The 13155-nt window shown below is 35.3% G+C and overlaps 1 protein-coding gene across 4 annotated transcripts in view; it reads left to right on the plus strand.

The window, feature by feature from the left end:
* Window positions 1-13155, plus strand: part of HOOK1 (hook microtubule tethering protein 1) — a 64002-nt gene that overhangs the window by 22084 nt on the left and 28763 nt on the right. For all 4 annotated transcript variants that reach the window (XM_007106142.3, XM_055084589.1, XM_028489345.2 and 1 more), the window contains exons 6-9: window positions 4140-4207; window positions 5395-5457; window positions 6606-6689; window positions 11771-11937. In XM_007106142.3, the coding sequence (XP_007106204.2) occupies window positions 4140-4207; window positions 5395-5457; window positions 6606-6689; window positions 11771-11937 (382 nt within the window). The remainder of the gene's footprint in view (window positions 1-4139; window positions 4208-5394; window positions 5458-6605; window positions 6690-11770; window positions 11938-13155) is intronic.

The following is a 13155-nucleotide window of genomic DNA, read 5'->3' on the forward strand; positions in this document are numbered from 1 at the left end:
AAAAAAAAAAAAAAAAAAAAAAGTGCTGCTTCAGTGAACACACTAATGATATGAAAGCGAAACAGTCTTATTGTCTATAGGGAGAACATTTTAGTGGTCTGGATAGAAGATCAAACCAGCCACAACATTCCCTTCAGCCGAAGCCTAATCTAGAGCAAGACTCTGACTTCAATCTTGTGAAGGCTGAGAGAGATGAGGACACTGCAGAAGAAAAGTTTGAAGCTAGCAGAGGTTGGTCATGAGGTTTAAGGAAAGCCATCTCCAGAACATAAAAGTACAAGGTGAAGCAGCAGGTACTGATTTAGAAGCTACAGCAAGTTATCTAGAAGATGTAGCTAAGATAATTAATTGAAGGCCACTATATTAAACAACATATTTTCAGTGTAGACAAAACAGCCTTTTATTGGAAGAAGATGCCATCTAGGACTTTCATAGGTAGCTGGGAAAAGTCAATGCCTGGCTTTGAAGGACAGGCTGACTCTCTTGCTAATGTAGATGGTGACAGAGTTGAAGCCTGTGCTCATTTATCATTCTGGAAATCCTAGGACCTTAAGAAGTATGCTAAATCTAATCTGCCTGTGTTAAAAATGGAACAACAAAGGCTGGGTGACAGCACATCTGTTTACAACATGGTTTACTGACTATTTTAAGCCCACTGTTGAGACCTACTTCTCATTAAAAAAAAAAGCATTCCTTTCAAACATTACTGCCATTGACAAAGCACCTGGTCACTCAAGAGCTTTGATGGAGATGTTCAACAAAATTAATGTTGTTTTTATACCTGCTAACAAAACATCTATTCTGCAACCCATGGATCAAGAAGTAATTTTGACTTTTAAGTCTTGCTATTTAAGAAATACATTTTGTAAGGCTATAACTGCCATAAATAGTGATTCCTCTGATGGATCTGATTTTCAAAGTACATTGAAAACTTTCTGGAAAAGATTTACTATTGTAGATGCCATTAAGAACATAGATGATAAGAGGGTTCCCTTTTCTCCACACCCTCTCCAGTATTTATTGTTTGTAGGCTTTTTGATGATGGCCATTCTGACTAGTGTGAGGTGATACTCAATGTGGTTTTGATTTGCATTTCTCTAATAATTAGTGATGTTGAGCATCTTTTTGTGTGCTTTTTGGCCATCTGTATGTCTTCTTTGGAGAAATGTCTATTTAGATTTTCTGCCCATTTTTTGATTGGCTTGTTTGGGGTTTTTTGATATTGAGATACATGAGCTGTATGTATATTTTGGAGATTAATCCCCTGTCGGTTGCATTGTTTGCGAATATTTTCTCCCATTCTGTGGGTTGTCTTTTCATTTTGTTTATGGTTTCCTTTGATATGTAAAAGCTTTTAAGTTTAATTAGGTCCCATTTGTTTATTTTTGGTTTTATTTTCATTACTCTAGGAGGTGGATCAAAAAAGATCTTGCTGTGATTTATGTCAAAGATTGTCCTGCCTGTGTTTTCCTCTAAGAGTTTTTATAGTATCCAGTCTTACATTTAGGTCTTTAATCCATTTTGAGTTTATTTTTGTGTGTGATGTTAGAGAATGTTCTAATTTCATTCTTTGACATGTGGCTGTCGAGTTTTCCCAGCACCACTTATTGAAGAGACTGTCTTTTCTTCATTGTATATTCTTGTCTCCTTTGTCATAGATTAATATACCATAGGTGTGTGGGTTTATCTCTGGGCTTTCTATCCTGTTCCATTGTTCTATATTTCTGTTTTTGTGCCAATACCAAACTATTTTGATTACTGTAGCTTTGTAGTATAGTCTGAAGTCAGGGAGCCTGATTCCTCCAGCTTGTTCTTCTTTCTCAAGATTGCTTTGGCTATTCGGGGTCTTTGTGTTTCCATACAAATTTTAAGACTTTTTTGTTCTAGATTTGCAAAAAAATGCCATTGGTATTTTGATAGGGATTACATTGAATCTGTAGATTACCTTGGGTAGTATAGTCAGTTTGACAATATTGATTCTTCCAATCTGAGAACATGATATATCTTTCCATCTGTTTGTGTCATCCTACACTGTTGGTGGGAACGTAAATTGGCACACCCACCATGGAGAACAGTATGGAGGTTCCTCTAAAAACTAAAAGTAGGGCTTCCCTGGTGGCGCAGTGGTTGAGAGTCCGCCTGCTGATGCAGGGGATATGGGTTCGTGCCCCGGTCCAGCGGCTGGGCCCGTGAGCCATGGCTGCTGAGCCTGCCGGAGCCTGTGCTCCGCAACGGAGAGGCCACAACAGTGAGAGGCCCACGTACCGCAAAAAAAAAAAAAAAAAAAAAAAAAACTAAAAGTAGATTTGATCCAGCAATCCCACTCCTGGGCATATATCCAGAGAAAACCATAATTTGAATAGGTACATGCACCCCAGTGTTCATTGCAGCACTATTTACAATAGCCAAGACATGGAAGCAACCTAAATGTCCATCGATAAAGAAGATGTGGTACATATATACAGTGGAATATTACTCAGCCATAAAAAAGAATGAAAAAATGCCATTTGCAGCAACATGGATGGACCTAGAGATTATCATACTGAGTGAAGTAAATTAGACAGAGAAAGACAAATACCATATGATATCACTTATATGTGGAATCTAAAAAATGATACAGATGGACTTATTTACAGAACAGAAACAGACTCACAGACTTAGGAAACAAACTTATGTTTACCAAAGGGGAAAGGTGGTGGGGAGGGATAAATTAGGAGGTTGGGATGAACATATGCACACTACCATATATGAAATGGATAATCAACAGAGACCTACTCTATAACACAGGGAACTCTACTCAGTACTCTGTAATAACCTATATCGGAAAAGAATATGAAAAAGAATGGATATATATGTGTATGTATAACTGAATCACTTTGTTGTACACCTGAAATGAACACAACATTGTAACTCAACTATACTCCAATGTAAAATAAAAACTTTTTAAAAATAAAAGAATGTTTCCCTTGAGGGGAAAAAAAAAGAACATAAGTGATTGATGGGAAGAGGTCAAAATATCAACATTAACAGGAGTTTGGAAAAAACTGATTCTAACTCTCATACATGACTTTAAGCAGTTGAAGACGTCAGTGGAGGAAGTAACTGGATATGTGGTAGAAATAGCGAGAGAACTAGAATTAGAAGTGGAGCTTAAAGGTATGACTGAGTTGCTGCCATCTCATGAGAAAATGTTAACAGACGAGTCACTTATGGATGAGCAAAGAAAGTGGTTTTGCGATGGAATCTGCTCCTGGTGAACATGCTGTGAAGATTGTTGAAATGACAATAAAGAATTTAGAAATTACATAAACTTAGTTGATGAAGCAGCAGCAGAATTTGAGAGGATGGACTCCATTTCTGAAAGAAGTTCTACTGTGGGTAAAATGCTATCAAACAGCACTGCATGCTACAGAGAAATTGTTTGTGAAAGGAAAGGTCAATTGACATGGCAGACTTCACTGTTGTCTTATTTTAAGAAATTGCCACAGACACCCCAGCTTTCACCACCACCCTATTCAGTCAGCAGCCATCAACATTAAGATAAGATCCTCCACCAGTAAAAAGGATTACCACATGCTAAAGTCTCAGATGATGGTTAGCATTTTGTTAGCAATAAAGTACTTTTTAATTAAGGTTTGTACATTGTTTTTTTTTTAGACATAATGCTATTGTCAATAAACTACAGTATTGTGTAAATATAACTTTTATATGTACTGGGAAACTAAAAAATTCATGTGACTCCACTTTATTGTGATAATCGCTTTATTGGGGTGGTTTGGAACTGAACTGGTACTATCTCTGTGGTATACCTGTACATGTGAATTCATCTCATAATACTGAATATTTAACAAGAGGAAAGAAATTGTCATAATTGTTTTAACATTAACTGCAATTTCTTCTCTTTTTCTTTCTTGTCAGAAAATTAGAGATTTTCTTTAAAACAGTTATAGATATTTTTATGAATATTTTCAGTTCTGCTTATTTGTTTACAATGGACATATTTTTTGTGGTAAAATAATATACTTGCATAAAAAGTTATGTGTAGTGAATGAATTTTTATGTTGTTAATTGAATGACTAAATTTCTATGGGTAAAGAGTAGGGTTTTTTCAGATATGATTTTTTTTTTTTTAATCATAGAACATATTCAAAATATAATGACACTGGAAGAGTCTGTTCAACATGTGGTCATGACTGCTATTCAAGAGGTAAGCTATATCATGATCACATATGTATGAAAATCCTAAACCAAATTATATAAAACTGTTCACATAGATTTTATGGATGTATATTTCACTGCTGTATAAACGAGCCCTTTGTAGTAGGTTTACTTATCTTTGGCTGTTGTGTAGTCCCTGCTTTGTTTTCCCCAAAAATTTCTTATAAGGACTTCAAGCCCAAGTGTAGTACCTCTGCATTTTAAAAGTTAAATTAACATTGTCAGTTTCCTTTAAATAACTTCAACTAAGCAGGATAAACAGCCTCTTCCCAGTTAGGAGTTTTTATAACTTCTCTATTTTTCTGCCAGGTAGAGTAATCTTTTCTGAAATTTTAAAGTGTGTGTGTGTGTGTATGTATCCCATATGCATTTTCAGAATGTTAGAACTGTGAGCAAATATAGTGAAAATTAGGTTTCGGAGCCAGATAACCTGGATTCAAACCAGTCTAGTTATCTAAGTTGTGCCATAGAGATTCAGAATTCATTCGGTGCATGTTCATTCTTAAAATCAGACCAAAAGGCTGAGATGAAGTCAAGTGAAGAGGAGGCCTGAGGGAAAGTTGATTGAAGGGTTAGTGAGGAAAACATAGTTTGGAAGAGGCATGACTTAGAGGGAGACAGCATCTAGGACTTTAGAAGTGTGTATACTCTGAGTGTACATTGCTGGTTTGAATTCAAAACATCACTATGCGTAAATCTGCCTTTCATATGCAGAAAAGTTATTTTACAGGATCCTTTTTTTTTCATATAATTGTAACTCCTACTTTTAAAATGACTTCTCAAATTAGGAATTTTGCCACATCACTCATTTAAAGCTCTATTTTTAAAGTGCCAATTCATGTTATGGAAAAATAATTTTTTTATTATGTGATGTGTTCAGTTTTATTTAGTAATTCATCATTTAGAACTTGGATTATAATTTTTCAGTACATTAGTATTTTAAATATATCTAAATATTTCAAGCACATTTTACTTATGTCCTCACTAATGTAATGCTTGAACATTGTGTTATTTAGCTTAAACCTCTGTTCATTTTTTATTTGAATCATATAAGGATCATCAACTTAAGGCACGGAAAAATTAAACATAAAGCATTTTACTGTCCTTTCAAGTAAACATATTTTTTACTGTGTAAATCTTACTTTATTGTACTTAATTTTACTATTTTAATTCTAGTTGATGAGTAAAGAAATAGTGAGCTCTCCTACAAATGATGCTGTTGGAGAATTAGAGCAACAGGTGAGTGTTTTAGTACGTGAGGAAAATGTTGTAAACAGTGATAGAGTTCCTTTGTCAATTACTATCTTAAAGGCTTACATAGGGGACCACATACAAGATTATTTTCTTCCATGAAATTTAGTTTATTCTCCTGTAAGATCTTAATTGACTATTATTATGCATTCCTTCATGAATGCAAGTAGTGTTCATCTCCAGAGTTTTTAATGATCATGTTTGAAGAGATGAGTGGCATTAAACTTTCCTGACATTTGTTAATACATATGTGGCCCATTCTGTATAGTTACATAATTAAATAGTACTTAAAAATTCTGCTGAATTCTAATTTACCTAATAAGGAAATATGATTTTTGTCACAGTTGGTTTCCTCTAATATTGAAGAATTAACTCAAAGGTCCTGTACTCAAGGCTTCTTTCCCTGGTTGTTTTACATGGTTGTTTTACATGGAGGAAAAGGCACACTCCTCCTCTGTATAACCCAATCTGGGTTATACGGGGAAGGGTAAGAGGAGAGGTAAATGCATCAAATGCTTTTCCTGTTATATTTTTGGACATCTGACTTTCATGAGTGTCACCAGCCATCTCAAGAAGTATTTCAAATTAAAAAAATTTTTTCTATAAAAATTTTATTTAAATGTAAACATGCTGTGCTCTAAATTTTTTTCTGTGATAAAAATAAACAGTTCAGGGGCTTCCCTGGTGGCGCAGTGGTTGCGCGTCCGCCTGCCGATGCAGGGGAACCGGGTTCGCGCCCTGGTCTGGGAGGATCCCACATGCCGCGGAGCGGCTGGGTGAGCCATGGCTGCTGAGCCTGTGCTCCGCAACGGGAGAGGCCACAACAGAGGGAGGCCCGCATACCACAAAAAAAAAAATAAAATAAAAAAAATAAACAGTTCATCCTCTAATACTCTGTTTTAAATATTTCACAAAGATTTACATAAAATTTTATTTCTGTGGGACCTTAGCCTTAAATGTTAATGAGACTCTGTTGATATTATTTACACAAAAACAACATATTACTACTTATTTGTTAATAGGTAAATTTTAAAAGCATTTCCAACATCAGTGTATATATGTGTTTTGATAAAAGTATATTTTTCAATTTGTTTCAAAATGTGATTTACTAAGAGTTAGGACATTTTCTATTTCAGCTTAAAAGGGCCCTGGAAGAACTTCAGGAAGCACTAGCAGAAAAAGAAGAACTGAGGCAAAGATGCCAAGAACTAGATATGCAGGTATGGATTGAAGAATAATTTCCTCTTTAAATTTACAAGAGTCTTGTTTTAATTAATTAATTAGTAAAGTGTTTTGGAGGTTGGGTTTCATTTCGTGGAGGGACCATTGAAAGGGTCTGTTATAGGCTTGACTATTCAAACATGAACTTTATAATTTTTCTTTTAGAGTTGGGAATTGCTTGCTTAACTACTTCATTGAGAGGGTCATTCTAATTGCAGAATTTCAACTGCTTAGATGACGCCTTAGTTTGTTGTTTTGTAAAAAGGGGAAACTAAAGTATCTATAGGGTATGAATATTAAGTGGGGTCCTTTATGGAAATATTTAGAAGGCCTTGACCCCCAATAAATTTGAGATCCAAGTTTGTTTTGCTAACATGTATGTGTATATGAATGTGTTAGCAAAATAAACTTGTCATGAGAGCAGATTGTCAAACCAGGCTGCCTATATGCAGAACCTGGTTATGTTACTAGCTGGTTGTATATGCTCAGACAAATTGCTTAATTTCTCTATACTTCATATTTCTCTTTTGAGAAATGATGTGTTAATAGTATATATCTCCCAGAGTGATAATTACATTTAAATGAATTAATATACGTTTAGCACTGAAAGCAGGGCCTGGCGCATAAGGGCTATGTATATGTTTGCATGTATTGTTGTTATTGTTATATGAAAATGCAAATGTGAAAATTATGCAATAAGTCTCGAAAAATTATACAAAGATTTAAATGTACCATCATGTTATGCTGTATGTAAATTGCACTTTTCATTCAAATAATGAGCTACATAAATAATTGACTCTCTGAAAAGTGTGAGAACAAGGAAGAAAGGTTGTGGTAGCATTATCCTTGCTTGATGAGATAAATATCTAAAGTGATAGGTCTGGGTAATATTTCTAACGTTCTAGGGTCTGCATATAAGGGAACGAGAAGTGACTTGGTCAGGGTGACTCAGCTACGTAGGGCAGTGACAGCACTAGAATCCAGATCTTCTAACGTCATCTTTAAACATCACTCCTCTATGTTTGAACAAAGCCAGTGTTTATATTTGAACAAAGCTAGTGTCTCAAAATTATGAGAACGTCTACCTCTTCTCCTTTTTTCTTCCCTAACCACACTCACCTTGCATATATATCATCACATATACGCACAGACGTGCACAGCATCAGGGATGTTTTATTTTCAAGTAAGATTATATCCTCTCTCCAGAGTACATCATATAAAGAATAGAGGATTGAATCATTCAGGTATTACCAGTCTCATGTAGGATCTCTGTACAGTTTTCTGAGAAATTCTTATTCAAAAAAGAACACCAAATTCTGTGTTAAAACATTTCAGTGTTTGTAACACATGATGGGAGGTATGTGATGATCTGATTTTAGTTGAAAAGTGTAGACATCCCAAGTTTTGGCATTTTAATTCCAGTATCAAAATAGAGTCAACCCTCAACTATCTGCTACACATGTGAAATGAATATAATCAAAACTGCATATAGTCAAAACAAAAATAATTAATTTAACAATATAAATTTCACACAGGTGTATATGATACATACCCCAATTTTATAAGGAAAATTATTTTTGAAAAATGTTTACTTTTAATCATATGTCACTTGAAAGTGATTCTAAAATTTGGGGGGAATTCTTTTTGAATACCCAACCAAATGAACCAAAAAAGAAAAATAAGCTGCAAAGAAATTCACCAAGGGCAGGTGAACAAACAAAAGGGCATAACCTAATGAAGTTAAATTAAAAGCTAGTAACCAAGGAAAGAAGCAGGCATATGATGTTGACAGAGGCGCTGCATGGCAGGAACCTGCTGTTCTTCCTTCCTCCCCAGCCCATGCAGGGGAATCAACAAAAATCTTGAGACTTCTCACAGTAATCTACCCAATCAGAAGGAAGTTCACACTATGAGTCCTTCATTTTCTTTGGACTGGGGAAGAGTGGAAATGATGGCTAAGAAGAAACTAAGGGCCTGACTCTTTCTGATAGGAACAAAGGCTGTAGGGCCACACACTGAAATGGGGAAACAGTCTGATGCCCAGAGGAATTTCTCCATGGGAATGGAGTATACTTCTCACCACCCTGGTATGAAGTACTTAAACCTCAGAAGTGAGAGCCTAGCCCAGGTGTTATAAAAAGATTGCCCGTTGTCTCAGCTGCCCCCATGCCCCCCCCCCACCACTATCTTCCCTGACCATTCACAAGGCTATATAGAGAGGTGGAGAAAAAACAGTCCCAGCTATTACCCAGAGGGGAGAACATACTGGGCCATGGGTTACAGTGGAAATGGTGTCCAGGAAGTCTTCAGCACTATGCCAGAGCAAACAGGGTATCTTGACTGCCCACAAAACAGGAACTAGATGAAAAGAATCAAAGCATGACATCTCTGTGAACATTACAGACTAAAACCAAAAACAGATAAGAGCATGTAAAAGACAACAGCCAAGCTTAGAAAATAACTTTCACTTCATTTAGTATTACAATTTCATAAGAACACATCAATAGAATAGACTAGGTGGTAGGACAACAAAGTGAAGATTTAAAAGGAAATTGCAGCTAGATAGAAACAAATCAGTGAATAATGTTTAACACCAAGCCTTACCCTAGTTAAGCTATCAGACTTCAAGAGTAAAGGAAAAACAGCTCAGTCAGTCAAGTAGAAAAGGTAAATCACCCACAAAGATAAGAAAATCAGGCTCCCCTACAACTTCCATGCCGGAATATAGAGGAGCAATATCCACAAAATGCTGAGGCAGGGAAACAGCATTAACTGAGGAGTGCAGGTGCAAACTCCCCTTCTTGGAAAAAAACTACTCATTGACACAATCCAGTTAGCAAACATGTTTTAATCAGAATAAAGAATGCAAGAACAGAGGAGATTCTGTAGTGAAAGATCTGGTGATGAAGCTCGATCCATTTAAATAAAGATCTGTGTGAGTTCTGTGTAAATTATGGTTATAGATACTGGGACAACTGAAATTATGACTCACTAAGTCAGGAGTAAGGCCTGATTATGCGTACTTTAAAAAAAGAAAGAAAAAAAAATCCACATGAGAATTTGATGTAAAGTTTTGAGAAACTTTCACGTAGTTTTGGTCCAACATGATTATGGGGCCTTGGGGCAAGTTAGGACAGGTTTATCAACCACTCTTTACCTGCCTTTCCCAGTCATTATTCATACCACCTGGCAGCAGTAACACTGCTTCACTTACTGCAGTAACAGAGGCTGGTTATTCTTGCTTCTAGTATCTTAGAGAAAAGCATACTTTTATCCAGCATTGTATAAAATTAAATGAGGCAGTGATTTTCAAACTTCAGGTGTCTAGAAAGTATGTGCGACTGGGCACAATGTGATAAAGAGGACTCTAGCTACAGAAGTTTACTTTATATTTTAATTTTTAAAATAAACAATTATAAAAATATTAAGTCTGAGTGATGTGAGAATATGAGTATTATTTTTGAGCTTTTTTTTTTTTTTCTTTTTTAGCTTTTTGAACTTTCTGTCTCTTTTAAATAGCTCAGAGAGAGACAGAGACAGAGAGAAACAGAAAGGGACAGAGGCAGGTACAGAGTGAACCTAAACAAAATATCACCATGGCATCTTGTTAAAAGAGATGCCTAGAACCACCACTGGACACTCTAAGTCACCCATCTGGAATGGGTCCAAGGAATTCGCATGTTTAATACCCCCCTCCTTCATATCTGTGATAAAGGTGGCTCTAGAACCACAACGTAAAGCATGGGTAGGAACAAGGTTGGTTAACCACTAGGTATTGAAAACTAAGTTTGCCCATGCTCCTCTCCCTTCTTCAGGGGATTCGTACCCAGTTTGAAGACAGGGTATTGTTTCTCCTCTACCAGTCTTTTTACAACAGCCCCTACCTTCAAGCTAGAACGAGATATTCTTTTCCTTGTGGGCCCCCAACCCCTCATAGTATACTTCCACCAAAGCACCACATTTTCTGTCCTGTAATTGTTTACATTTCTGCTGTAACGATCTTAAAAGGGCACAACCTCTCATTCTTTTTTGTATCCCAAACACTTAGGATTGTACGTGACAGGTCATAGTCACTAGACTGCTTGCATGACAAGAATGGATGCATGCACTGAATTTAGGAAGAGAAACTGTTTCCTCCTAGTCTGTCTGGGAACAGTTTCCCAGCCTTTGTTTGTGTTCCTCATTTGGAGGACAGTGTTTGTAACTTGCCTACACTGTATTTAAGACTATAATTTGATTTTAATTTCCTGTTATTAGCTTGTTGTGTCAATATGTAGTCCCATTCCCATAACTGGACTGAATTGATTATACCTTTTGAAAATATAAATAGCAAACTTGTGCAATAATATATTGTAAGTTATGGGAGGTCAACCTTTTTTCAAACTAATCTTAATAAAATCACACATAAACTTCTAGTCTTATAAAAGGTCACAGCCTTAGCTGTAAATTTTTAAAGATGTTTTTAAATGAAAAATAAAACAGAGAGCAAATCATGCTTGTTAACATAAATATGTAAGTAAAATTAAAAATGTATCAAGAACTGATGTTGATGTGATTCTAAAGTTACATGTTTGTATCCATTTTAAATAGTTTCAGTGTGCAGTTGATTTCAATTCAGGTTTTTGTTACTGATTCATTAACCAAATAATGTGCCTATTGCCTGAAGACGTGATGTGTAACTGGTAATTTTCTACCAGGAACCTAAAATGGTAACTTTGTATATATGTGTGTATATTTTGGCTTACTAGGTACCAGCATGCTAAAAATTTATACCTAAAAGGGAAACAAATTAATTTTTTGAAGTTCATTGGTATTTAGAGATTTTAGAGACTTAGAAACATTTTCTTCTCAGAACTAAAGCAAGCATAACATTTGAAAGATAGTCTTACATGTGTTAACTCTGTTTTCTCTGTATTAAGAAAGTTGATTTCTTCTGACCCAAATCTCCCAGACCCAGAACTCCAGAGTTCTAAGGATCCTTAGAAATTAGTCTGCTTGACCAAGCTATTTAATGACTTGGTCAGATTTATTCTAAGTGTTTTTGCTATTGATGCTTATGTTTTGTGTATTTGTTTTTTAGGTGACAGCACTTCAAGATGAAAAGAATTCACTGGTTTCTGAGAATGAGATGATGAATGAAAAACTTGACCAGTTGGATGGCTCTTTTGATGATCCAAATACAATGGTTGCAAAAAAGTATTTTCATGCACAGTTGCAACTAGAACAATTACAGGAAGAAAACTTCAGGTAACATTTGTAGTGGAAATCATTTTATACAGTTTTATTAAAATAGTAGCTAAAAAATAATAATATCAACAACTAATTTTTAAGCATTACAAAGTATGTTTAGGATTAGTATCCTAAAAATACTGTTGAAAATACTGAATGGTGTTAAGTGGTTCCTGCCCTCATAGGGCTAACGGTCCAGTTTGGCAAGTAGGATACATATGTGAAAAACAAAACAATTCAAAATAATGTGTGATAAGGGCCAAATGAAGGCAATAGGCAAGTCCAAGAGTAGTTTAAAGGAGTGATTGCTGAAGCCTGGGGAGAAGGGGGAGTTTCTTACATAGGAGAAGGAACTTGATAATAAATGGAAAAAAATGTAAATCTTAAGCTAAAGAAGATGCTTTTCATATCAACTTTTATATTTCTTCTTTAAAAAAAAAGTGTACATCTAACCTTTAATAAAAATTGATTGACTCTTATGTGCTTACCACTGAGCTTTGCACTATAAGGCCTTGAGAGTAGGTGCTCCAGTTGTACTGTATGTATTTTTGTTGTTGTTACTTTATTTTGATATGATTTCAAACTTACCAAAAAAGTTGCAAGAATAGTATAAGGAGCTCCTTTATACCTTTCATTCAGATTTGACAGTTGTTTTACAGTTTTCTTCATTTGCTTTAGCAGTCTCTTTACATAATCATATATATATATATATATATATATATATATATATACACACACACACACATGTTAGTTTTTGGAATCATTTGAGAGTAAATTGGAGACATGCCCCTTTACCCCTATATACTTCAGTATGTATTTCCTAAGAACAAAGATATTCTTTTATAAATTACAGCATAGTGATCAAAATTAGTGAATTGGTCATTGATACAATATCATTATCTAATCCACAGATCATATTCAAATTCCAGCAGCTATTTCAGTGTCCTTTATAGGTAATTTTTTTCTTGGTTCAGAATCTAATCCAGGATCATGCATTGCATTTAGTAAATGGATCCATTTATTGATAGTAATGGATATTCAATGGACAGTAGTTCCATTACTGTCATCATTTGTTTTGATGTTTAAATTGTCCCAGATTTGACCACTGAGAAACCTTTCAATTTGAACATGATGCTATCCTTCTTTGAGTATTTTCTTACTTACTGGCACAACAAAATGTTCCAGACTCTTCTTATTCTTCCTCAACTCTAGAATCAGCCATTTCTCCAAGAAGCC

The sequence above is a fragment of the Physeter macrocephalus genome, chromosome 4 (assembly GCF_002837175.3).
Source record: "Physeter macrocephalus isolate SW-GA chromosome 4, ASM283717v5, whole genome shotgun sequence".
NCBI lineage: Eukaryota > Metazoa > Chordata > Mammalia > Artiodactyla > Physeteridae > Physeter > Physeter macrocephalus.